The sequence below is a fragment of the Pan paniscus genome, chromosome 10, assembly GCF_029289425.2.
Source record: "Pan paniscus chromosome 10, NHGRI_mPanPan1-v2.0_pri, whole genome shotgun sequence".
NCBI lineage: Eukaryota > Metazoa > Chordata > Mammalia > Primates > Hominidae > Pan > Pan paniscus.
In genome coordinates this window covers 115,743,113-115,771,046 of record NC_073259.2, presented here as the reverse complement: position 1 = coordinate 115,771,046, position 27,934 = coordinate 115,743,113, and the positions used below count along the sequence as shown (strand labels likewise).

General features: G+C 40.9%; 1 protein-coding gene across 1 annotated transcript; it reads right to left on the bottom strand.

The window, feature by feature from the left end:
• On the bottom strand, positions 1-26,783 carry PWP1 (PWP1 homolog, endonuclein). Its single transcript, XM_003832538.5, has 15 exons — positions 26,549-26,783; positions 24,042-24,100; positions 23,746-23,933; positions 19,620-19,705; positions 19,423-19,519; positions 15,916-16,026; positions 14,898-15,028; positions 13,066-13,127; positions 9,450-9,546; positions 8,735-8,796; positions 7,735-7,846; positions 3,490-3,580; positions 3,274-3,395; positions 1,984-2,089; positions 1-361 (listed from the first exon to the last, which is right to left on the bottom strand). The coding sequence occupies exons 1-15, from the start codon at positions 26,618-26,620 to the stop codon at positions 252-254; spliced, it is 1,506 nt and encodes a 501-aa protein (XP_003832586.1). The 5' UTR covers positions 26,621-26,783; the 3' UTR covers positions 1-251.
• Between the last annotated feature and the right edge of the window lie 1,151 nt (positions 26,784-27,934).

The following is a 27,934-nucleotide window of genomic DNA, read 5'->3' as shown; positions in this document are numbered from 1 at the left end:
TTACTTTTTAAAAATCCTTTTTATTACTCTTTTTTAAGAAATGCAACAAGAGCCTTACAAACCATCCATCTGAAGAGCAAGCACAAAGACCGGATATCTGTGGTGCCACCGCAGTTGCAGAAAGGAATGTCAGTCAGAAATGAATTGTGTTTCAGTCACTCTGCATGGTTGCTGCCACGCATGGAACATTTTTAGGCCAACTTTTTAAAATTCCCAGTTAATAAGGTAAGCAGGAAATTAGATGATCTTCATTAAGACTCCATGGGTGTATCTGAGCTCCTGCTGCCAAAAGGGCCACTAATAGATGAATTTCTTGCACTCCCAAGAACAAGCCTCTCTCGTCTTCCAAATGCTTCATTTACTAAAATACAAATAAACAGGTAAGAAACTAACAGATCAGGAAATTAAGTCAGAATATAAAAAGACACTAAAATGCAGAATTGTGCACTTAGTACTTTATAAATGGTAAAGTGAGTAACCAACTCAGAAGTCCAAGTTAATGTTCTGAATGAAGTGAATTATTTTTTTAAATGGTCCAATTTATTTTTGTACTTTACTTTCTTTGCCATGTCTTGGATTTATCTGATCCGCCTTGGTAACAGATGTCCCATTCCTTATAAGTGACCCTCTCCTGGCCTTATTCTACTTCTGATTGCTTCCTATCTACTTCTGATTGCTTCCTATTTTTTTCTTTCACTTTTCTCTGATCATAACCGGCACAGAACTTTTCGGACTTAGGACTCACACACATCAGAATAACCCAGAGAAAAAGCTCAGGATCCTTGTTTTGCATGGGAGGGAGGATGCAGGAATCATACAGTGGGGAGATATATATATTATCTCTGTGTTTGTAGAACGCACCAGACTACCTCAAAGTAATAAATAAGCAGCCAGGATCCCCTGAAGGGAGAGGAGTGGCCCCTTCCGGAAAGTTGGATTTTCTAGAATTTTATAGTTGAGCAAACGGTGGATTTATTCACACTGGTAACTGTGGGGGAGAGGGCTGTTTGTTGAGACCATGCTATATTTCTTTCCAGCTTTCCCCAAAGATCTTTCCATTTTAAGATATGTATTTGTTAAATTGCTGGGAGCAAGCCCCCCAAAATCTGGCCATAAACTGGCCATAAACAAAATCTCTTCAGCACTGTAACATGTTCATAATGGCCCTAACGCCCAAGCTGGAAGGTTGTGGGTTTATGAATGAGGGCAAGGAACGTCTGGCCCGCCCAAGGTGGAAAACTGCTTAAAGGCATTCTTAAGCCACAAACAATAGCATGAGCGATCTCGATCTGTGTCTTAAGGGCATGTTGCTGCTGCAGTTAACTAGCCTAACCCATTCCTTTAATCCGGCCTATCCCTCGTTTCCCATAAGGGATACTTTTAGTTAATTTAATACCTATAGAAACAATGCTAATGACTAGTTTGGTGTTAATAAATATGTGGGTAAATCTCTGTTCGGGCTGTCTGCTCTGAAGGCTGAGACCCCTGATTTCCCACTTCACATCTCTATATTTCTGTGTGTGTGTCTTTAATTCCTCTAGTGCCACTGGGTTAGGGTCTCCCCAACCGAGCTGGTCTCGGCATTAAATGATCTACACTTAAAAGTGTGAGGACAAACTTATTTGTGAACATGAACAAACATTACCAATTACATCTGATCTTGTCTCTTTCCTAAAAAGACTACACTACTTTTGCTATCTTCCTGATGTAGTCAGGACACACATTCTGCACTTGGTCTTAGCCAAAATGCTGAGAAACAATTCAAGTCACACATTCTGTGTCAGTCCTTACAGAACTCATTCAGAAAGAGGAGAGGCCAGCATGATGGCTCACACCTGTAATCCCAGCTATACAGAAGGCTGAGGACCAAGGATTGCTTGAGGCCAGGAGTTTGAGACCAGCCTGGGCAACATGGTGAGACCCTGTCTTTTTTTTTTTTTACAGGGGCAGGGGGGAGGTGTGCAGAGAACTAAAAATCCTTACCTGAAGAGACTGTGCTTATATCCCAGACCCGAAGCCCTTCTTTTTGACCTCCAAAGGCATAAATAAATGGCAAATCAGGGCAACATGAAGAACAGAAGAGAACTCCCTAGAGAGAGAACAGGAAGATGGTGATTTCAATCTCTTCAGAGAGCGCTAATATCTAGATCCTCACTGTTGTCTCTAAGAATCTATGATTTAAATGGTTATTCAAAACCAACTTATGATTCTCACTTTCAACCCTACTGCAAAGGTAGCTCAGAGTCAAGTCAGAAGGGCTATTACTACAGTATGAAGCCAGACAAGCGCAGCATGCTGGTTCTTCCACAATGATATCTGCAACTTCTGACCACTCAGGCCGCTCATCTTCGTTATCACTCTGTCTCTTAGGGATTTCCTAACAAACCTAATGTGCCATGTATTTCCAGAAACTTTAGCTGTCCTTTTAAACAATAACAATGATGCCAGTTTAAATCATTTTTAAACTTTGTTTTCTTTTTTACATTTTTATTAATAGGTAATATATATTTGTTATAGAAAATATGAACAAGAAAAATACATGAAAATCTCTCAGGGAGGTAACCACGGTTTATGTTCTGGGATATAATCTACTAGAGTTAAATGTAAGCATTTAGGCAATTATGCATTTAAAAATAAGCATGAGATGGTACTACAAAAATTGCTTCTGTAACCTGTTTTTCCATTATATTTATATATATTTATTCATACACAATTTTTATTCATACACAATTTTCAACAGCTGTGCAGTGTTACTGTGTCTGCAGTCTGACATATATAACTCAGTGGTTGGCATACAGTAGGTGCTCAGTAAATATTTCTTGAGTGAATCTGGTTATTTCTAAATTTTTCCTACTATATAGTAATTTGTTTCAGTGTAGTCAGAACTAGTTATGCAAAGAGATAAAGATACATAAACTGACCCTAATAGCTATGGTGCCCTGAGGTTCAAGATTTCTTGGGATGGTCTTGATTTCAGGGTTTAAAAAAAAAAAAAAGCCATTTCACTTGTGTCCTAGAAAACCCTCTCCCCAGCCTTACCAAGCAACTGTTAATCATGTGAGTTGGAAAAGAACCAGTCACTGAATTCCCCACAAAGTGTTCTAAGTCATAAAATCCCACCAAATTTGACTAAACTCAAAATTCACTTCCCCAACACATCCATATTTTTGTTAATGCAATAGTTCCAACAGAAAAACACGCAACACAAGTTCCGGAAAAAGACAAGGTCAGAAACAGAATAAATAAAAAACAGATACCCAGGGAGATTCTTACCATTTTCATGTCCCTAGAATGAACTAGACTTGGCCTATCTCCTAAGATGTCCCAGATCTTCACGTATTTGTCAGCTGAAGCAGTCACGAGACAGCCCTTGATTTGACTGCTAAGATCAAGACCTAAAGGAAGATAAGTTTAGACACTTTCACTTTGAAATACAGATTTACTTCATCATAAGTTAAGAAAAATGAAAGAAGCATTACTCTTGCTCACCAGAGATTTCATCATTGTGTGCATTAAGTGTAAAAATTGGCTTATCTGAACGTGCATCCAAATTATATACAAAGCCGTCATCTGTACTGGCCTAGAAAGAGTAAAAGATGGGCAAGGTCATGCTACGTCACAAAATCTAACAATGGGTAAAAAGTCTAAGTCATAGTGAAAATCAGCTATATGACTTACTGGTGGAACTTATGAAAAACTAACATGGACAGAAATCATTTACTTTTGGACGACCTGAGTTTGCACTCACATGGGCTAATTCAGTTGACATGTCTACTGGATATGAGTATGAAGCTGTGGTGAATGGTCTGGAATGGGGCTAGAGCGGTAGAAGAAAAGAGGCCATAGTTACATCCACGTGAACACAGGCCTGGTGAGCATGGCTACTCAAGTTGCAGGCTGAGGAAGCATCCACAGAAGTGGGTCAGAGAGGGAAGAAAGGATAGGGAAGAGTGTCAAGGAACCAAGGCGTGACCAACAGTCAAATCGACCAGTGTGGCAGAGAAATTCAATCAGATAAGGAACTTAGGAATGAAAGGCAGATTAGAGTGCATTGTTACACTGTCAAGAAAGAAAGAAGAAATGAAGGAATTAAGAGACAGATACAGAGCCAAAAACGGGAGACAGAAACCTGAGCTGGTATACAGGCCAAGGGCAACAGCCAGTACAAGAAAAAAGGATAAAGAAAGGACGGCTGAGGCAGTCTGATGGCTAGGCCAGGGAAGAGAAGGCTTGGCTCTTCTTTTGAGATGAGAGGGAAGCAGGTGAACCATTTCATCTACTTTAACCTCTCACTTCCCTAAATATTTGGGATTCTAATATATATGACCATTTGTTAGCAAATAATCTCTGGAAGTTGCGTGCCTGAAGAGTGAGAGCCGAAGTACAACATTCAAGTACAACTGGAACTTCATTCCTGATCATTGTAAAAATAAGTCAGGCTTCAGGCTGCCTGGCTAGAACAGCATGCACCTCTACTAATGGTGCAGAATTGAGATTAAGTATCTCAGACTCATTACTTCATGAATCTTACTAAAATTGTCCACATCTTTTGAGAAAGCTGTTTTTAAAAAACTCTTTCCCCCCTAACTCATTTTATGAGGCCAGCATCACCCTGATACCAAAGCCTGGCAGAGACACAACAAAAAAAGAGAATTTTAGACCAATATCCCTGAAGAACATCGATGCAAAAATCCTCAATAAAATACTGGCAAACCGAATCCAGCAGCACATCGAAAAGCTTATCCACCATGATCAAGTGGGCTTCATCCCTGGGATGCAAGGCTGGTTCAACATAGGCAAATCAATAAACGTAACCCAGCATATAAACAGAACCAAAGACAAAAACCACATGATTATCTCAATAGATGCAGAAAAGGCCTTTGACAAAATTCAATAGCCCTTCATGCTAAAAACTCTCAGTAAATTAGGTATTGATGGGACGTATCTCAAAATAATAAGAGCTGTTTATGACAAACCCACAGCCAATATCATACTGAATGGGCAAAAACTGGAAGCACTCCCTTTGAAAACTGGCACAAGACAGGGATGCCCTCTCTCACCACTCCTATTCAACACAGTGTTGGAAGTTCTGGCCAGGGCAATCAGGCAGGAGAAAGAAATAAAGGGTATTCAATTAGGAAAAGAGGAAGTCAAATTGTCCCTGTTTGCAGAGGACATGATTGTATATCTAGAAAACCCCATCGTCTCAACCCAAAATCTCCTTAAGCTGATAAGCAACTTCAGCAAAGTCTCAGGATACAAAATCAATGTGCAAAAATCACAAGCATTCTTATACACCAATAACAGACAAACAGAGAGCCAAATCATGAGTGAACTCCCATTCACAATTGCTTCAAAGAGAATAAAATACCTAGGAATCCAACTTACAAGGAATGTGAAGGACCTCTTCAAGGAGAACTACAAACCACTGCTCAACGAAATAAAAGAGGACACAAACAAATGAAAGAACATTCCATGCTCATGGATAGGAAGAATCAATATCGTGAAAATAGCCATACTGCCCAAGGTAATTTATAGATTCAATGCCATCCCCATCAAGCTACCAATGACTTTCTTCACAGAACTGGAAACAACTACTTTAAAGTTCATATAGAACCAAAAAAGAGCCCACATTGCCAAGACAATCCTAAGCCAAAAGAACAAAGGTGGAGGCATCATGCTACCTGACTTCAAACTATACTACAAGGCTACAGTAACCAAAACAGCATGGTACTGGTACCAAAACAGACATATAGACCAATAGAACAGAACAGAGCCCTCAGAAATAATACCACACATTTACAATCATCTGATCTTTGACAAACCTGACAAAAACAAGAAATGGGGAAAGGATTCCCTATTTAATAAATGGTGCTGGGAAAACTGGCTAGCCATATGTAGAAAGCTGAAACTGGATCCCTTCCTTACAGCTTATACAAAAATTAATTCCAGATGGATTAAAGACTTAAATGTTAGACCTAAAACCATAAAAACCCTAGAAGAAAACCTAGGCAATATCATTCAGGACATAGGCATGGACAAGGACTTCATGTCTAAAACACCAAAAGCAATGGCAACAAAAGTCAAAATTGATAAATGGGATCTAATTAAACTAAAGAGCTTCTGCACAGCAAAAGAAACTACCATCAGAGTGAACAGGCAACCTACAGAATAGGAGAAAATTTTTGCAATCTACTCATCTGACAAAGGGCTAATATCCAGAATCTACAATGAACTCAAACAAATTTACAAGAAAAAAACAACCCCATCAAAAAGTGGGCGAAGGATATGAATACACACTTCTCAAAAGAAAACATTTATGCAGCCAACAGACACATGAAAAAATGCTCATCATCACTGGCCATCAGAGAAATGCAAATCAAAACCACAATGAGATATCATCTCACACCAGTGAGAATGGTGATCATTAAAACGTCAGGAAACAACAGGTGCTGGACAGGATGTGGAGAAATAGGAACACTTTTACACTGTTGGTGGGACTGTAAACTAGTTCAACCATTGTGGAAGACAGTATGGCAATTCCTCAAGGATCTAGAACTAAAAATACCATTTGACCCAGCCATCCCATTACTGGGTATATACCCAAAGGATTATAAATCATGCTGCTATAAAGACACATGCACACGTATGTTTATTGTGGCACTATTCACGATAGCAAAGACTTGGAACCAACCCAGATGTCCATCAATGATAGACTGGATTAAGAAAATGTGGCACATATACACCATGGAATATTATGCAGCCATAAAGAAGAATGAGTTCATGTCCTTTGTAGGGACATGGATGAAGCTGGAAACCATCATTCTCAGAAAACTATCTATCGCAAGGACAGAAAACCAAACATTGCATGTTCTCACTCATAGGTGGGAACTGAACAATGAGAACACTTGGACACAGGAAGGGGAACATCACACACTGGGGCCTGTCGTGGGGTGGGGGGAGGGGGGAGGGATAGCATTAGGAGATATACCTAATGCAAATGACAAGTTAATGGGTGCAGCACACCAACATCGCACATGTATACATATGTAACAAACCTGGACGTTGTGCACATGTATCCTAGAACTTAAATTAAAAAAAAAAAAAAACTTTCTCACCTTTGCAAAGCACTACATATTTACTTCAGGAAAACTGGGCAACAAATTTAATTAATCTTTGCTCTGGATGAAAGCTGGGCTCTTCTTTTTACATGTACTGAAATGTCAGTGGAATCTTTGGATGCTATGTGGAAAATCATTGTCCTCCTTAGATAATAAGGGTATTCAGACAGAGGTCTTATACTTTTTTTCCTATTTGGGAGATAGTGCTATAAATTAACAGGTTAGCATTCTCATCACTAGAGATCCATTTAAGCATGAGGATTTAAAGAAAAGAATATCATCTTGGACTGATTTAGCCATTAAAAAAAACAAAAAATACTAACTATGCTTAGTATTTCAAACAACACTACAATAAAATGATCAAAATCATTAAATAAAACGTGGCACACTTTGGAATGGCCGGCAACCAGCAAAATCATTTACATGTTCACTGCTTTTTAAGTAAGAGCCGTTCTCTTATTTTAAAAAAAAAACACCTTATGCTTTCAACCCTAAACCCAAATACTTCATACTGTTAAAACAGAAAAAGCTTTTCAGATAATTCTCTCTACTATGGAATTTAAAAAGTCATTAGCAACCTAGAAAAGCAAAACAACAACATTCGTACTCTTACCAAAAAATGACAAGGTGAAAAGTGATTCCAAGTCACTCTCTCTATCTGCCCACTGAATCGCCACATTCGATGGCTTTCATCTGGACTTCGGCAGTCATACAAAGCCACTGACCTAGACACATTCAGGCAAAGTTAGGGTTTTAAGAGTTCAATTCTCCTATATGTTTTATTTATAATGAAATAGTAATAAAATAGCACTGTGAAATCAAGATTCATTTAAAGCCTGTTTTAAGGTTCTAAATAAAGTAGAAAAAAAATGAGCTGAGTTTCAGTAATTGGTGGATTCTGATCTTAACACTTGAAGGCACTGGTGCCTCTAACGTTAAGTGGTTTTGACCTTCTCCAGGTCAAATCTTCCACTCGCAAGAAGAATCCTCTCTATGTCCAAAAGCCCAGGACAATTTCTAATTTCCCCTTCTCTGGCCGAGCTCAGAGCCAGGTTACTCATGTCTTAGGCACACTTACTCTCCATAAGCAGTTTATCGTGTTAGGGGAAGCAAGGGATGCACTTTTGTAATTCTGCGTGAATCACAAGAAATGTAAACAAATCATGCTTCAAGAGGATAAGAAATGAAAATACAGACTGCAAAGTTGGTTTTGGCTTCTACTATCTGTTTCTCCTACCTGTAGACCCAATCTGTAAAAAGGAGCACTGATATGAGCTATAAACCCCGTGGTTGACCACAGTGGCCCCAGTTCTTCACGTCTCCCTATATCCATGCCCTCTGTCATGTGACATGGAAATTCTTCCCATAAAGGCAAAGTACAGCCTCTAAAAGCCAAAGAAGTTGCTAGTTCCTACAGTTACATTATTATGACAGAATCATGTTCCCTTGTAGACTGAAAGGACCAGAGTTAAAAGGAAAAATAAGTAGTGCAAATAATTTAAACATAAAGGTGGCCTCAAGGATACATTCTGCCTGGGTACCAAGTGATACTTTTAAAATGACTTCTAGAGGATAAAAACAGAGTAGCAATCATTCTTGCTGTGCTTTCTTACTTATCATATGAGCCAGAAATCAGAGTCTGTGCTTCAAATGGATGAAACTGCAGTGTTTGGACCTAAAGGGAGGAAACATAAATGCAGAGATCTCTGTTGGTTTGCTTTTCGTAAAATTACCTAACATGTGGTAAGAATCTATTTGACAGTATTTCTATAAATGCTTCCCTCTGAAATACAGTAAACAAAAGAAACATAAATGTACTGCATAATCAAAGGGCAAACCATGCTCCCACATAAAGGCTGGCACTTAAAGAAAATGTAGTTTCCCCAAACTGTTTGGCAGAATATTTAGTCCCTCAAATGTTAGAAGATACTCAGAAGAAAAAGGGAAGTAGTCAAACCCATCTGGTGAATTCCCCATGCTCCAGAAGTCCCAAAATAATCTGCATTAGATTCCTGGGGAATAACACAGTAATGGGTGTTACCATTGTGACTGACAGACCTCATCCTTTTTTAGGAGCCTCTATAAATATGTTACAGGGCACTAATGTTCCTAGTAACTGTACCTTTCTGTACCCATTTTTTCATCTCTAAGATGGGCATTATACCTACCACACAGGGCTTTGTGAAAATCCTAAGAGATAACATGTGAAAGCACGCTGCAAGCCAGATAAAATTATTTTCAAAGCCATATATAAACGTTTGGGATTATTTTTAGCCAATATTTGTGTCCGATTTTTAAGAACCGCTGTGATCAACTAAATCACCATACCTTGTCTGTGTGTACAGCGAGGCTAGCTGCTGGTTTCCCCAAGGACATATCCCACAGAATTACAGTGTTGTCAGCTGATGCACTTGCTAAAACATTTCTGAGAAAGGGAAGAATCCAATCAGGTAATCTTTTAAAAGTCAAGAGCATTAAATATGAGAAAAGGATTGCATTTACAATAGCATCAGAAAGAATAAAATACTTAGGAATAAATTTAACAAAAGAAATGTAAGACTTACATAATGAAAACTACCGAAGATTATGAAAGGAAACAAGAGTATCTAAATAAGTGGAAAGAAACCCCATGTTCATGTATTAGAAGACTTAATAGTGTTAATATGGAAATATTACATCTACAGATGGAGCTATAAACTGATCTACAGATTCAACCAATCTCTTTCAAAATCTCTGACTTTTTTCTTTCTTTTTACAGAAAGTGACAAGCTGATTCACAGCCAGGCACAGTGGCTCACACCTGTAATCCCAGCACTTTGGGAGGCTGAGGCACGTGGATCACTTGAGGTCAGGAGTTCAAGACCAGCCTGGCCAACATGGTGAAACCCCTTCTCTATAAATACAAAAAATTAGCTGGGCATGGTGGCGCACGCCTGTAATCCCAGTTACTCAGGAGGCTGAGGCACGAGAATAGCTTGAACCCAAAAAGCGGAGGTTGCAGTGAACCAAGATCACGTCACTGGACTCCAGCCTGAGCAACAGAGTGAGACTCTGTCTCAAAACAAAACAAAACAAAACAGGATGTACTACTATTATTAGTATTAGACTTAAAAAAAAAGTGACAAGCTGATTCTAAAAATGCAAGGAACCTAGAATAGCCAAAATAGTACTGAAAAAAAGAACAAAGTTGGCAAGCTCATACTTCCTGGCATCAAAACTTACTGAAAATCTACAGCAATCACAACAATGTGCTACTGGCATAAGGACATACAGATTAATGGACTACAACTAACAGTCCAGAAATAAACATTTATAGTCACTGGTTTTTGACAAGGGTACTAAGGTAATTAAATGTTCAATGGGGAAAAAAGTCTTAACAAATGGGGCTGGGCACGGTGGCTCATGCCTATAATCCCAGCACTTTGCAAGGCAGAGGCAGGCAGATCACTTGAGGTCCGGAGTTTGAGACAAGCCTGGCCTACATGGTGAAACCCTGTCTCTATTAAAAATACAAAAATTAGCCAGGCATGGTGGCATGCATCAGTAATCCCAGCTACTCAGGAGGCTGAGGCAGGAGAATCACTTGAACCCCAGAGGTGGGGGGTGCAGTGAGCTGAGATCACACCACTCACTCCAGCCTGGGTGACAGAGTAAGACCCTGTCTCAAACAAAACAAAAACAAATGGTTCAGGGACAAATGAATCATCCTCATGAAAAAGAATGAAGTTGGACCCCTACCTCACACCATACACACAAAAAAAACTCAAAATGGATCATGGACTTCAATGTAAGAGCTAATACTATAAAACTCTCAGAAGAAAACATACATGTAAACCTTCATGACCCTGACTTAAGCGATGGTTTGTTAGATACAACATCAAAAGCATGAACAACAAAAGAAATAAAGTAGACAACATCACATGAAAAACCTGTGCTGCAAATGATAGCACCAAGAAAGTTAAAAAACAACCCACAGAATAGAAGAAAATATTTGCAAATCATGTATTTGGTAGTAGGAGTTAGTATTCAGAATATATGAGAACTCCAAAAATTCAACATCAAACACAAAAAACAGGCAGAGGGAGGCCAGGCTTGGTGGCTCATGCCTGTTATCCCAGCACTTTGGGAGGCTGAGGTGGGAGGATCACCTGAGCCCCAGAAGGTCAAGACTACAGTGAGCAGTGACTGTGCCACTGCACTCCAGCCTGGGTGACAGAGTGAGGCCCTGTCTCAAAAAAAAGTAAGCAAAGGACTTGAAAAACATTTCTCCCAAAGAAGATACACAAATGGCCAATAAGCACAAAACAAAGATGCTCAACATCACTAATCGTTAAGAAATGCAGATTAAGCCAGGTGTGGTGGCAAGCCCCTGTACTCCAAGTGACTTGGGAAGCTGAGGCGGGGGGATTGCTTGAGCCCAAGAATTTGAGACCAGGTTTAGCAACATAGTTAGACCCCCATCTTACCTTAAAAAAAGGGGGGGAAATGCAAATTAAAACCGCGATGACATACCACTTCATACCCATTAGGATGGCTATTATGAAAAACAGAAAATAACAAATTTTGGAGACACTAGAGCCCTTGTGTGCATTGTTGGTGAAAATGTAAAATGGTGCAGCCATTATGGAAAATAGTATGGTGGCTCCTCAAAAAATTAAAAATAGAATTACCATAAGATTCAGTAATAACACTTCTGGGTACATACTCAAAACAACTGAAAGCAGGGACTTGAATATTTGTACACCCACATTCATAGCAGCATTATTCACAGTATCCAAAAGGCAGAAGAAGCAATCCAGATGACCACACGTAAATGAACGGGTAACATACATTACATACAATGGAATATTATTTAGCCTTAAAAAGGAAGAAACTCTGACACTTATTGGAACATGACTGAACCTGAAGACATTGTCAAATAAGCCAGTCGCAAAGAAGTAAGTCTGTATGATTCCATTCATATGAGATGCTTAGTCAAATTCATGGAGACAGAAAGTGGAGTGGTGGTTGCCAGGGCTGGGGGTGGGGGAAATGGGGAGTCAGTGTTTAAAGGGCAGAGCTGCAGTATGGAGATGAAAATGTTCTGGAGATGCATTGTGGTGATGGTTGCACAACTCTGTGAATGTACTGAAAGCCACTGAACTGCACACTTAAAAATGGTAAAAATGGTGACAGGATTTGGCTATGTCCCCACCCAAATCTCATCTTGAATTGTAGCTCCCATAATTCCCATGTGTTGTGGGAAGGACCAGGTGGAAGGTAACTGAATCATGGTGACAGGTCTTTCCTGTGCTGTTCTCATGATAGTGAATGGGTCTCACGAGATCTGATGGTTTTATAAAGGAGAGTTCCTCTGCACATGCCCTTTCTCCTGCCTGCCACTATATAAGACATGACTTTGCTCCTCATTTGCTTTCTGCCATAACTGTGAGGCCTCCCCAGCCATACAGAACTGTGAATCAATTAAACCTCTTTCCTTTACATATTACCCAGCCTCGAGTATGTCTATATTAGCAGCATGAAAACAGACTAATACAAGCGTTAACTTTTATGTTATATGTATTTTGCCATAATTTAAAGAAAAAAGAATAAAAGAGTATGTGGTAAGATGTGAAAACTAAACAGAGAAAAATGTCTCCTGGGAAGAAACACAATCCTATTGCACCATGGGCACTGCCAAACACCCTGTTTTTTTCCAGTGGTGGTGGAGAGAGGGCACTTGGTCACCAAACATGCAATGAGCACCCACAGTGATGAGCTGGCAGGTGACCTGGAGGATGCAAAGAAACAGATGACAGAGCTCCTGCCTGCAAGCAGGGCATCCTACAAGAAAGGAAGATAGAAACAAAGGTCCACAGCACAAATAAAGAGATGAGTGTAGGCATGAGGTAAGATCACAATGGCTACAGTCTTTTACAATCATTCAAATGTTATTTCTTTTTACCTGATTAGCTTATTCCATGAAAGGTCAAGGACAGCATCGGTATGCCCTTCTGCTGAGGAACTCTGTAATAATTGTTTTAATTATTTTTTGTATTAAAGTCCCCCTCATAATAAAACTGAATATATTAATCTGCAAAATTCTTTAAACCTTAAGATTATTTTGTTTTGTTTTGAGACGGAGTCTTGGTCTGTTGCCCTGGCTAGAGTGCAGTTGCACGATCTCAGCTCACTGCAACCTCCACCTCCTGGGTTCAAGCGATTCTCCTGCCTCAGCCTCTCAAGTAGCTGGGATTACACGCGCATGCCACCATGCCCAGCTAATTTTTATATTTTTTGTGGAGACAGGGTTTTGCCACGTTGGCCAGGGTGGTCAGGAACTCCTGACCTCATGATCCACTCTCGGCCTCCCAAAGTGTTGGGATTACAGGTGTGAGCTACTGCACCCAACCTATTGTTTTAATATTATATAAACTTTTGAAGAATAAAATAAATAAAACCTTGTCTCCCTGTTAGAGACTCATGATTAATTTCATTACAGGGGCTGGGTGCAGCGGCCCACACTGTAATCCCAGGACCTTGGGAAGCTAACGTGGGAACATCGCTTGAGGCCGGGAGTTCGAGACCAGCCCAGGCAACATAGCGAAACTCTGTCTTTACAAAAAAGTCAAAACTTAGCCAGGCATGGCGGCATAAGCCTATAGTCCCAGCTACTCGGGAAGCTGAGGCAGGAGAATCCCAGGATCTCTTGAGCCTAGGCATTTCAGGCTGCAGTGAACTATAATCGTGCCACTGCACTCCAGTCTTGGGAGACAGAGCAAGACCTTACCTCTTTAAAAAAGAAAAATAAAGAAAAAAATTTCATTACAAGGAACAGGGAAGAAACTATAGTAGTTTATTTTTTTAGAGACAAAATCTCGCTCTGTCACCCAGGTTGGAGTGCAGTGGCACACAATCATGGCTCACTGCAACCTCAACCTCCTGGGCTCAAGCACTCCTCCCACATTGGCCTCCCAAAGTGCTAGGACTATAGGCGTGAGCTACTATGACTGGCCTAGCAGTTCTTTTTTTTCCCTTGAGACAGAGTCTCGCTCTGTCACACAGGCTGGAGTGCAGTGGTGTGAGCTCACTGCAACCTCTGCCTCCCAGGTTCAAGTGATTCTCCTGCCTCAGCCTCCCAGGTAGCTGGGATTACAGGAACACACCACCATGCCTGGCTAATTTTTGTATATTTAGTAGAGACAGGGTTTCACCATGTTGGCCAGGCTGGTCTCGAACTCCTGACCTCAGGTGATCCACCCGCCTCAGCCTCCTAAACTGCTGGGATTACAGGAGTGAGCCACGTGCGTGGCCTGGCCTAGCAGTTCTTAATCTAGGTACTGTAATTATACAAGTATCAATATAGCTCCCAACCCTCATAAAACCTAACGATTTTAAAAGCTGCAGGAGTTAATACATGGATAATTAGAATTCAACATGATAACAGAAATTTTTTTAAAGTTCAAGGTTGGTATATCTGTATAAATAGCTACTGTATTTGGAGGAGGCTCATAATCCGAAAGTCCTTCATCTATAGTAGCTATTCATATTAATATACTAGCTTTGAACTAGTTTTGTGTAAGAAAGAACAACATGATAATGGAGGTTTTATGCAATCAGAAATAAGTTTTCTTTGGATGGCCTTTTCAAAACTAAAAATTACAATAATTTCATAACTACCTACCCCATCTCACCAAGAATACCTGATTGAAAAAGTGTACGTTCTTACCCTTCACCCCTACTCCCGAGTAAACTTACCTCTGTCATTAGAGTTTAAATATTTATTAACTTCTTTACCTTCTTTCCTTTCTTTTTCTTCTTTTTTGAAAGTTTACTTCCGAGTGTGAAGACTGGCTCTAAAGAGTCCACTATATCAAGGTCCCACACTTCAATAACAGGGGTCATGTTTCCTACAGCAATGTAATTTCCTATGGGAGGAAACAATGCATGTATGATTACACAAAAAAAGACATACAGAACTTCTAATCAAATACATTACACTGTAGATTAACTGAAAAATGCTTTAGAGCAGTGCTTCTCAAACTTATATGCATATGCGGCATCTGAATGTTACAAATGCAGATTGTATTTCAGGTGGTTCTGGGTGGGCATTTCTAACTAGGTCACAGGTGATAACCATGCTGTGCTGCTGCTGGTCTTTGGGCCACAATTTGAGTAGGAAAGGCTCAATCTCTTGGCCCCAGTGTTTTCATTTATATAACGAGAATAACCCTCCTCCCTTCCTCCTTCATGGGGTGCTGTGGGGATGAAGATCAGATCAGATCAGATCATGAATGTGAACAAGGTGTGCAAACAAGACGTAAGACAGTATAATCAGTGTTTACCTTTATTAAAAAGTACGGACAGGGGCAACTAATAGTGTGCAGATGTGGTTACAAAGACTAACATGAAAACCTAATTACTTGTGACAAGCCTCTTCATTTCGGTTTTAGCTTATGTTTTCTAAAACAGGTTATGCCACTGAACTCTAGCTGGTAACATCTCACATATCAGGCCATTTATACTGAGTCTTTATGGGACCTTTACAGTTCTACAGTCCGAAAGGCTTCAGGCCCTGTCCTTCAGCCTGTAGTAGAGCAGCTACCTCCTTAGCCTACCTAAAGTCTGGGGATTTATGGACCTCAAACAATAAAGTGATGGTGTGTTAAGAACTCTATAACTTCATAAAATAACAGTAACTTCAGAAAATATCAGCAACAATTCTGAAAACATTGAAGAGAATACATAATTTATGGAGCTAGGAGAAAATACATAAGACTGGAAATCATTGAACAACCTTAAGTTTTCTAATTACCAGTAGAATCATCTGGGCTAGGATCAAAATTCAGCCATTCCACACTCAGAGGATATGCAGATAAGAGTATATCATGGTGTACATAAAAAGAGTCTTCTTCTTGATTATAAACTGAAAAGATTGGGAAAAGAGACTTTAATGCATCAGAGTAAGTCATCAAAAATCACATCCCACTAAAAAAAACAAATTCTATTAAATGTACGTGAGCCATGTGCTTTAAAGTGAGACATCTGATATTATAAAGAGATTCCAGGCTGGGCGTGGTGGCTCATGCCTGTAATCCCAATACTTTGGGAGGCCAATGTAGGCGGATCACTTGAGGTCAGGAGTTCGAGACTAGCCTGGCCAACACAATGAAACCCCGTCTCTACTCAAAATACAAAAATTAGCTGGGTGCGGTGGTACGTGCCTGTAGTCCCAGCTACTAGGGAGGCTGAGACAGGAGAATAGCCTGAACCTGGGAGGTGGAGGTTGCAGTGAGCTGAGATCACACCACTGCACTCCAGCCTGGGACACATAGTGAGACTCTATCTCAAAAAAAAAAAAAAAAAAAAAAAAAAAAGATTCCAATATCATGACTAGGCAAAAATTCTGCATGTCTAATATAGTGCCATCTTGTGGCATACCCCACAGGAGAAAATGAACACTGACATCTGATACTCCACCTGCATCCTTGTCAGATAAATGGTCCTGTCTTCTAGGTCATTCATAGAAAACAAATGTTCATAAGTTCATAATGTTCATAACTACAAGAAGTAGTTATTATTTTATCTTTTAATGGTCTAGCTGATTATAAGTCAAAAAGAACAAACCAAAAATAGCACGGGAGAGAAATAATTCATATTTGGAAATCTAAATGCTTATCAAAAATTACTCTTAATATTTTTAAAAAAGGTTTATGAAGATGAACAATGTAAACAAAGCTCCTGAGGACATCCTTTTGGAATATGGCAACTAACAGCTCCTTAACATTCGCAGCTGTAATGTTAAGCAGCAAAAACACTGTAAAATCAATGAGTAAGAAGTCTTTTAAAAATTACACAGTGAAACACTGATAAAACAGAACCCACTAATCAGAACCCCTCCCCATATGCTTTGTATTAAGAAGGAGGTAAATATATAATAAGTTAAGGATTTTATTTTTAATTCCTCAGATTGCTGCTTCTGGAATAGATCCTGGGATTAGCAGATTTGTGTAATGCTCTATCACATCCCTATGATGAGAATTCACATTCAAAATCATTAGACTGTGGTTCTACAAAAACCTCAACCATGTTCGATATACTCAGCTTACATTTTACATAAAATTGGTAATAATTTTTTTTTTTTTTTTTGAGACGGAGTCTTGCTCTGTCGCCCAGGTTGGAGTGCAGTGGCATGATCTTGGCCCACTGCAAGCCCCGCCTCCCAGGTTCACGCCATTCTCCTGCCTCAGCCTCCCGAGTAGCTGGGACTACAGGCGCCCGCCACCACGCCTGGCTGAATTTTTTTTTTTTTTTTTTTTGTATTTTTAGTAGAGACTGGGTTTTACAGTGTTAGCCAGGATGGTCTTGATCTCCTGACCTCGTGATCCGCCCGCCTTGGCCTCCCAAATTGCTGGGATTACAGGCGTGAGTCACTACGCCCAGCAACTGGTAATAATACTTTAAAACATACTCTTAACCACGTGAGATCAATATTCAGATCAGTTTTAGAATATAAATTTGAAGTTATTCTTGCACAGACATACTGGGCAATTTGGAGGTTCCTTCCAAACCCAAATAATAAAGTATATCTATAATAACCTAACTGAGAAGGAAATGGAAATATAGCAGCTTTAACTTCTTTCTCAGCTCCTCTTTGATCCTGAGTTCAAAGGAATGACTGTTAAGTTCTCAGGTAAGAATGCATAAAAAAATCGATGACGACAAAAAAAACTCTAATAGGGTCTCAATTTTTTGAAATTAGAATTGGTCTTAAAAGCAAAGTAAACAAATGGTTTTCATTTGAAATATGTAAAAGTTCAAAGATATCAAGAGTTAGAAAGAATAATTTCACATTAAAGTGCCTGCTATGCATAAACAGATCACAATGAGCCATGAGATAAAATGGGCCTAATCTATAGGCTTCCCACGGACAGCCTTAAAGATTCTGAAGTTAACAGAAATCCAAGCTAATCAACGGAAGCCATGACGAAGCAACCTAGAAGATGCCGATAAACATTAAGCCTAAGGGTTTTATTTTTTCAAGCTGTGCAACTGTGTTTCCTATAACAAAAGGACTTATCAGCCTAATAATCTCTTTGAATCTTCAAAGTTTCAAGACGATCTGAAGACTGCTGGGGGAGGAGAGTATCGGGCAAGGATGGACTTGTCTGAGGATATGAGCACAGTGGAAGGGACAAGAAAAACAAAAGGGAGAATCTGTAGGCAGAGTGCTCCAGACATTGTGGAAGTCTACTTTTAGCATATAAAAAACAGATTTTACATTAAAAATACCAAAGTGAGGCAAGCCATTCAATTAATATTAAATCAAAAACAACATTTAAAAATATGATTTAAAAATTCCTATTTTCATGCCTACTTCTGATTACTGCAAAGCATTCGCTTCTGGCTTTGATACAAATATTCCTTAAGTAGGAAAGGTGATCAAGATGTTTTGGTTCCAAAAAAGAAACGTGTCCCTTTGTGTTGAATTATTATGAAGAAAATAAAATGTTTTGCAAAGGGGAAATATCTGAAATAACTCTATTTAAAAAACATGAGAAAAACCTGTCTATCCAGTATAATCCACATACAGAAAAAGTAGCCAGAAAAAAAAAATTGAGTAAAAAACCAAGGTGGCAAGTTATTAACTCAGGGAAATGGGATTATACATTTTTTTCTCCCCTAGAGATGGGTCTTTGTCACCCAGGCTGGAGTACAGTGGAACAAACACAGAATCACAGCTCACTGTAGCCTAGAACTCATGGGCTCAAGCAATCCTCCCACCTCAGCCTCCCAAAGTGCTGGGATTACAGGTGTGAGACACCGCACCCAGCCTTGTATTTTTATATATAATTTTACTTCGAGGTTTTTTATAGCAGGAGTAGGAGAGGAGTGAAAAACAGGCAATCACATTTAAATAAAAGATTAAAAACCTCTATGAGGCCAGGTGTGGTGGCTCACACCTGTAATCCAGCACCCAGCACTTTGGGAGGCCAAAGCAGGATTGCTTCAGCCCAGGAGTTCGAGACAGCCTGGGCAACACAGTGAGACCCTGTTTATATATAAAAACAAAAAAAAACACCCCTATGAAAAATTTCCAGGGGACTTATTTCCATAGAAAATTCAGATACCAAAGTGATGTACTGGACTACACATACCCAGAACAATAACCAAGAAATTGGCCACCTGTGTAAAAGTTAACTATGTAACCAACTTAAATGAGATACAATAGGATCTGGCACCTAAAAATGAAAAGGTAACTATTTCACTTATTATTTTACCATCACTTAGAAAATCTTTTAGTAAGGGATTTATCACTTACCATGCACCTCTAAATTGCACTGGTCCTGTTCAGCTCGGCCACAAACTATAAGATTATCACTGGGCTTAATCAAGAAATCTTCACGTTCGTATTGTTCCTAAGTGAGAGGAAAAAAACGTCATTGACTAGAAGCAGAGAGCCAGTAAGGTTTTTTGAACACTTAAGAGCATAATCAGAAAAAAGATGTAAATACTTACTGTATCTTTCAGAGTAACATAAGGATCTTGATCATTACTCCCGTAGACTGTAAGACCCAAGAGAGATTCACCAAGAGTCTCAGCATCTGTAAGAAAAATTAACAAACTACAATAATAAAATAGTCATCTTGACAAAAACATATTTTCTATGACATCCATTCTTGGACTTAGATGCAACCATCTATTTTATAACTAACTCTGGATCATCTAGATTTGGGAAAGGACTACGTAAGCAGCAGCAGGAATTTAAAAGCCATTTTTGTATTTGACCTTTGGAATGGATTTCAGACAGTCTTGGAATTCACAATCTTCCAATGAAAGAATTGTATCAGGGAATTAGACCCTTTTAGAAAATATGAGAACTCTCTTGAGATTCTCTAGCTAGCTCCCTGCATTCATGATTGAAGGTGATACGGAGAGGCAGCCTTGAGGACCTGGAAATAAAATGACCCTGAAACACTGAAATCAACACAATAAATAAGGGTTGCCTGGTCAAATAAAATTGAGAAATGACAGGTTTCAAAAAATTAACCAGGTTGCTCTACTGCACGTGTTCTGATATGCTAATATGCCTTATTAGCATATGAAAAAAGAAATGCAGTATGCTTTTTCCACTGAACTTAAATTATTCTTTTATGGCACATCTACGATGGTAACAAAGGATAACTCAGGAAAAGGAAGATACACTGAATTGTTAGAGGAAGCCACTTTAAGGAGGCAGGACTGATAGGTCTTAAACATCTGATATGCAACAGAGAAAGCAATTTCTGCTACACGAGAAAGAGCTGATTCTGAATGCCATCTCTCCAGGCTGGGTTATTTGTTTCTCTGTATTTCTATGGCACTCTGTCCCTAACAAGGTTGGAGCCAATAACCCAGAGTCCAATAGAAAAAACTATCCTCTGCTGGACTGTATCTATAGAAAAGATGCAGTGAAAAGAATGAAGGCTTTAGAGCCAGAGAGTGGTCAAAACTCAGCACCGTCTTTCACCAGCTGTGTGCCGCTGGTAAATGGAGGTAATGATTCCTTTCTAAGTACTGCAGATAATGAAAAATGAAGTTAATAGTAATCCATAGGACAGATGGCCAAGGGAATGAGGAAAAAGGAGGAATGAACATCTAGATGGAAAAATGGATAAATGACAATAAAATTCAATTCAGATGGAGTGAGGAAATCAGGGTTACTTCTTGCCTGAAAGAAAAGAGGTACACCAGCGATAATAAGATGGAAACCAGACATACCAATTCTGGAAGAGAGTTCATCCACTAGGATGATGCTAAACTCCCAGCTACCTCTGCAATCCCTTTCTTCCATGTCCTCCTCCTCATTCCTAGTGCCCCAAGCCAGGCCCTCATTGCTTCTGGCCTAATTTATCTTAAGTTTCTGCTCCTCTAAGAGATTCACCCTATCTGCCAACCTGTTCTCCACTGTTGCCAGAGTTAACTTCCTAAAGTGTATGTTCCATTATTATGTGTTCCATGCTCAAAAACCTTTAATGATTTCCTCTCGCACAGAGAACACACAGATTGCTAAGCCTGGTATTCTAAGTTTACTGGGACCCAATTAAGTCTTTCTTCCAGACTTCCCAGCAACTTCCCATCCACCTTCTCTGTGCTTCACTCATGCAGATCAACTTGCCGAGCATTTCCCCTCCTTTGGGTCTTTTTCCAGGCTGTATCATCACATACATCAGGTCAAGCTCAATATTGCTCTGGCACTAAAGGCTTCCTATAGTTTGTCACATTCCACTGAATCTTCCTCTTACTTGGCTCAGTTCTGCCTCCACAATGTTATCTACTGTGCTCAAACATGCCCTGCCTGAGGCATCCAGGACAAGACAGCTAATTGACTTTGGTCAATCCCATCTCCACCCAGAGCCTACTTACTCATTTCTCATTGCCTGTCTGTTGTTTACTGATCTTCCTGTGCCCAACACAGACCATGTCTCATGTCCTATTCTTTCCACACTCCAACTACACTGCTCTTCCAGATACCCCACAGTGCTCACCATCAACCCGTACGTGTCTGATTTTTTTTTAAATGTTGTATTATAGAAATTTTGAAAAATGAACACAAGTGGAGAGGGCATCACGAACCTTGAATTACCTTGCTTTAACAGTTAACACTATTTCCTCAATGTCATTTTTGACTCTCCCTCTCCCCATTGCTGGAGTTTTTCAGGCCAAGGCAGGCGGATCATGAGGTCAGGAGATTGAGACCATCCCGGCCAACATGGTGAAACCCTGTCTCTACTAAAAACACGAAAATTAGCTGGGCGTGGTGGCATGTGCCTGTAATCCCAGCATTCGGGAGGCTAAGGCAGGAAAATTGCTTGAATTTAGGGAGTCGGAGGCTGCAGTGAGCCGAGATCGCACTACAGCACTCTAGCCTGGGCAACAGAGCAAGACTCCGTCTCACACACACACAAAAAGTATATTATTTTACTCAGCATTTCAATGATATTCTAACAGATACTGATATTTTTAACTGCCTGATTATAACTTTTTAAAACTTTTTTATTATTTAGACATGGTGTCTGTCATCCAGGATGGAATGCAGTGTGATCATAGTTCACTGCAGCCTTGAACTCCTGGGCTTGAGCGATCCTGCTGCCTCAGCCTCCCAAGTAGCTGGGATTAGACATGAGCCACCACGCTCAGCTCTGCTATGTCTTATGTAATATTTTAACCATCAATTTAACAGGTAGTTGTGATTTAACAGGTAGTTGTGATTTTACTTTGTTGCAGATAACATTTGTATTAAGAGTTAATTTTTGTTTCCGATCATCTACATTTTGATTTTATAACTTGGGAGTAGCTGATTCTAGCTGTCAGGAGTCCCTTCAGCTCCCAAATATGCAGACTACCTGGGATTTACAAGTTAAATAAATAACTTACTTAACCTGCTCAGTGTGCCAAATGCCTATTTCTCAAACCCCGAGATTAGGAGTTAGTGCCACCTAGGGTAGCACATTCCAAAAGAAACAAAGTGAGCTTTGTCAGCTTTTGTCAGCTCCTTTTCCATTTATCGTTATACCTACTTTCCCCATAAGAGCAATATAGGTAGTTGTCATCTCAGCTCACTTTATTCCCCACGAGGCTTTCTATACAAACTTCTACTTCTAATCTGTCTTCTGTTCTATTTCCTTTTTCTCTTCCCACCCATGATTTTTTCTTTTTGAGATGGAGTCCCACTGTGTCACCCAGGCTGGAGTGCAGTGGCACGATCTTGGCTCACTGCAACCTCCGCCTCCCAAGTTCAAGTGATTCTCCTGCCTCAGCCTCCTGAGTAGCTGGGATTACAGATGTGCGCCACCACGCCTGGCTAAGTTTTGTATTTTTAGTAGAGACAGGGTTTCGCCATGTTGGCCCGGCTGGTCTCGAACTCCTGACCTCAACTGATCCACCTGCCTCGGCCTCCCAAAGTGCTGGGATTACAGGCGTGAGTCACGCGCACCTGGCCTCTTTTTCTAATTATCTCCAAGAACAGCATCTCAAGATGCATGCAGTAGTCCCCCCTTATCCACGGGGGATACATTCCAAGACCCTCAGTGGTGGTCTAAAACCACAGATAGTACCAAACCTTATATACATTATGTTTTTCCTATATGTACCTAGGAATCAAATAATTATGGTAATATACTGTAATAAAAGTTATGTGAAAGTCATCTCTCCCAAAATACTGTACTTTACTCACTTATTTTCAGACTGCAATTGACTGTGGCTAACTGAAACCGAAGAAAGCAAAACCGTGGATAAGGGGGGACTACTGTATTGTGAGAAGACTGACTGCAGTTGAGGAAAAGGTATATGGATATAAGTTCAAGCACACCATAGCATTATAACTGCATACAAAAACTCACAAGTGGGTTACAGATTATTAAACCTGATATATGCAATAAAATACACAGTACTTTTTTTTTTAGATCCTAGATTTGTATCTTAGTGGGTTAGAGTTTATCTTCTAAACTAGTTTAGGAATCATGCTGTCTGCCCAAGTCTTCAACCAGATTATCTTACTGATGTCAAGAACAATAAAATCTAAGAGTAAAGCTTTGGAACACCACAAACATGATCCAACATATTGAGCTTGTAATTACAAACCATCAGAAGTGGATAAACTAACCTGGGTCACCTTCCTCATCATATTTATCTAAGTCGTACTCAGCCAGCTCATCATCATCAAGCATCCTGTCATCCTCTGGGTCACCATCCTCCAGGGGCTCTCTTGGGCGTGCCTGGGTGCGTGCACTCTGCATGCCATCTTCTGAAGGACTGCCTGTCTCCTCTTCATCACTGCCACCACCTTCTTCTCTATGAGCACAGAAAGAAAAAGAGAATCACCCAAATGGTACCTTCTAATAACAAGACCACATGGTCATCATTATTTAAGATATAGATTTCATCTGGTCCTAAACTTACTGCAATTTCTCCTTTGCCTCAGCAATGAGGCGTTTTACTTCTTCTTTACTCAGCTCTACCTGTAAGAGAGCAAAGATTTCATTACAATATGTGTAAGGAAATCATCAAATTATTTGAATTAAAAAGTAGTTTGCAAACAAATGTAAAATGTAACGCCAAGCAATGTCATCAAGATAAGAATCAAACATCAATCCAGACTCTATATTTAAAAATATAGATTTTATAGATTCTTACAATTAAGATCTCTCACTACCTGAAACTTCAAAAATCATGCTCATTCTACTCCACCTCTCAGTCTTAAAACCCCAAAGACTGGTTTTGGTAAAGTGGCTGTGTGGTACTCGTCTGGTTTTCTTCCAACCATCTCTAACTCTGTCTAGGGCACCTCTCCCTCTCTTCCCTGTGGGCATTCCTTAACAAATCACCCTTACATGAGTCCACTGTTCTTTTTTTTTTTTTTTTTTTTTTTGAGACGGAGTCTCACTCTGTTGCCCAGGCTGAAGAGCAATGGCGCCATCTCGGCTCACTGCAACCTCCGCCTCCCGGGTTCAAGCGATTCTCCTGCCTTAGCCTCTTGAGCAGCTGGGATTACAGGCACGTGCCACCATGCCCAGGTAATTTTTGTATTTTGGTAGAGACTGGGTTTCACCATGTTGGCCAGGCTGGTCTGGAACTCCTGACCTCAAATGATCCACCTGCCTCGGGCTCCCAAAGTGCTGGGATTACAGGCGTGAGCCACCGTGCCCGGCCTTAATTTTAATTTTTAAGAGATGTGGCATGGTCACAGCTCCCTGCAGCTGTGAACTCCTGGGCTCATGCGATCCTCCCACCTCAGCTTCCTGAATGACTAGGATTACAGGCACGAGCCACCGCAACTGGCTTGTCCAATTTCTCTTATTTGGTCCAAGTTTTCCTTTCTGGGATTTCATAAATTCAATCTCTTTTTCCTATAAACTCTTCAAATAGTGGTTCCCAGACTTATCTGTACATTAGAATCACCTAGGGAATCTTAAATAATTTAGGCCACACTCCAGGCTAATTACAACACAATACTTGGGAGTGGGACATAAACATCAGTATTTTTTGAACCTCCCCAAGTGTGAGATTTTCAATGTGTAGATTCATTTGGAAATCAGTCTTCAAGTATTTGAAAGGCTATATGTCTCTTTTTAATAACTGTTTCCTCCAACAATTTTTATATGAAATAATTTTCTGTCCCTATTCTATAAATGTAACACCGAGTGCCTACCATCAACCAAACCCTGGAGAAACAGTAAATAAAACAGTCTGTGCCCAGGTGGAATTTACAACTACTGGGACTACTCCAATCCGTCATTCCTGTTAACTCCATGTCCAAGCCAATCACATTCCTATCACCATCATCATTATCTTGGTCAATTACATTCAAATCAACCCCTTTTACTGTTTGGTAGAACTTAACTCTCACTGACATACTATATGTGCACATGTCGACTCCATAAAGGCAGGGTCTTTTTCTATTTTTTTTTTTTTTTGAGACGGAGTCTCACTCTGTTGCCCAGGCTGGAGTGCAGTGGCGCGATCTCGGCTCACTGCAAGCTCCGCCTCCCGGGTTCACGCCATTCTCCTGCCTCAGCCTCCCGAGTAGCTGGGACTACAGGCATCCACCACCACACGCGGCTAATTTTTTGGATTTTTAGTAGAGACGGGGTTTCACCGTGTTAGCCAGGATGCTCTCGATCTCCTGACCTCGTGATCCGCCCGCCTTGGCCTCCCAAAGTGCTGGGATTACAGGCGTGAGCCACCGCGCCCGGCGGGACTTTTTCTATTTTGTTCATGCCTATCCCAGGACCCTGAACAATGCCTAGCCTACAGAAAGCACTTAGTATCCAATGAGGAAATTACTTAAGTAATCGTCACCTCTGCTACAGTCTTAGTCTCCAACTCTTGTAGGTTTTTCATGTGTTATACATTTACCTCTCATCCTCCCTGCTACCATCAACATCTCACTTGGATTACTGCAAGAAATTCCCTATTCATCTCCCAGCCTCACGACATCTTAGCCTCCACACCAGTTTTTCTACACCACATTCATCCTCACTCCTTCAGACACGGAGCACAAGAGTGGAAAGTGGAGTTTTCATGCTCTCTTCCCAGTTATGCTTGAAAATGCACTTGGGTGCTAGTGAAGCTGTGGTGTTGTCAAAAAGCCTTTTGGGGTATTACCCACCAAAAACAGCAGCCCACCCCTTTCCGGCCCGCTAAGTCCATGTGCGTGCGAATTTGGGAGTGGGGCTGGGCTTGAGGGTGGGAACAGTGAGGAGGCGCGGCCCTTGACTCTCCAGGCTCAGGCGAACCAGACCTTCTGAACTGCAGCTCTAGTCGCGACAATCCGGGCAAAGCCGCCCTCACCCCAGCCAGTCGCACCAGCCAACGCCCCGAGTTCCGGGTCCACGTTCCCCCAGCTGGGCGGACCCGCCGTGCCGTAAAGACGCTGCTCCCCTTGTCTCCCAGCGACCAGGCCTCACCTTGTCTGGTGTCTCTTTGGCCACGCCGCAGCGGACCCAGGCCACGCACGTCACCTGGCGGCTGCGGTTCATGGTCCTCAAGTCAAGGGCGTGTCACGCTAGAAACCAGGCCGCACAGGGAGGGACCACGACCGCACTGCTGCCACACGCTCAGGGCTCTGCACCGGGCCGCTGCCAGGGCAGAGCGCATGCGCAGGCTCCTGTTTGGGCAGCGTCGGCGCTCATTTCAGACGTCATTCTGAGGCGCCGAATGAGAAATAGGAGGGGACAAAATGGAAGCGGAAGCAGCCGGGCGAGGAATCCACGTGGGCTGGTCTGGGCTGTGTGAAGTATAGAGAAAAGGCTTTTCAGGACTGCATGTGACGATGCCTGCGGGCTTTGTAAAGGCCAAGAAAATATTTGGGACTGTAGGGGTCAGTCAGAAGCAAAGTTTCACCAATCTTTATTTTGCTTGCAGTTCCGTAGACTTCAAGCTGACAAATGGCAGAGGTTTGTGGTTTGCGTTTTTTAAAAAGCTTTCTCCAAAATGAATTTGTCGTTTCACGGAGATCCCACCATTACATTTCATTACATCCCTAAATGTTACTTTCTCACCTTAAAACATTTAGCACCAAAAAAAAAAGTGAGAAAAAAAACATTTAGCACCAATTATATACTAAGTATGCAGTAGTGATTTAGTCTTGGCAAACACAAAGGGCTTACTTATGTTGAAGGCGCTGTTTTGAGTGCCGTATCACGTGATTACTTACCCCTTTGTGGGAGGTCTTATTTCCGTTTTACACCTGGGAAAACAGCGATCCTTCCAAAGGTCACACTGCTAGTAAGCGGTGCAGCTGGGATATGAACCCGGGCAGTGTGACTCCCTTGTATCTATGTCATGCTTCTCAGCTAAGATCAGTCATCTGTTAGAACTCGTGAGTGGCTGGACGTTTGTAGAATGGAAAATCTCAAACTAGCATCCCAGAAAAATCTGGGTTTTGATCTCTTGGCTGTGTGGCCCTGTCCTGGTCATTTACCCTCAATGCATCTACCTCTGAGAGAGGCAAGCAAAAGAAACAGGAAGGTGGCTGCTATGGGGAAACAGTGGCAAGGATAAACTGGCAGTACACGTGGTCTTTCCCAGTCGCATTGTCAAACGGGGGGTGTCCACCTGTGGGCTCTATTCGGGGACCTTTTTGCAACACATTTATCTTTCTATACAGTATTTTACTCGGTTCTCACAACACTTTGTTTTAAAGATGAAGTTAGAGTCCCCAGTAGTCAAATACTTTCCTACTCAGATCACACACAGAGGAGCTGATACAACTATGAGTTCTGTCACCAACTCTACTCAGCCTAATGCCCTTGGCAATCTCCCAACCTGAGGAGAGATCCTCCCAGAAGTAA

Bases quoted from the DNA above. Each gene is read 5' to 3' on its own strand.
- PWP1 (XM_003832538.5), bottom strand. From the start codon at position 26,620: ATGAACCGCAGCCGCCAGGTGACGTGCGTGGCCTGGGTCCGCTGCGGC. The intron at 19,706-23,745 runs GTTAGTTTATCC...TTTTTCTTACAG, and splicing joins TGATGAGGAAGGTGACCCAG to ATGCTGAGACTCTTGGTGAA. The intron at 16,027-19,422 runs GTAAGTGATAAA...CAATCTTTTCAG, and splicing joins GTGCAATTTAGAGGTGCATG to TTTATAATCAAGAAGAAGAC.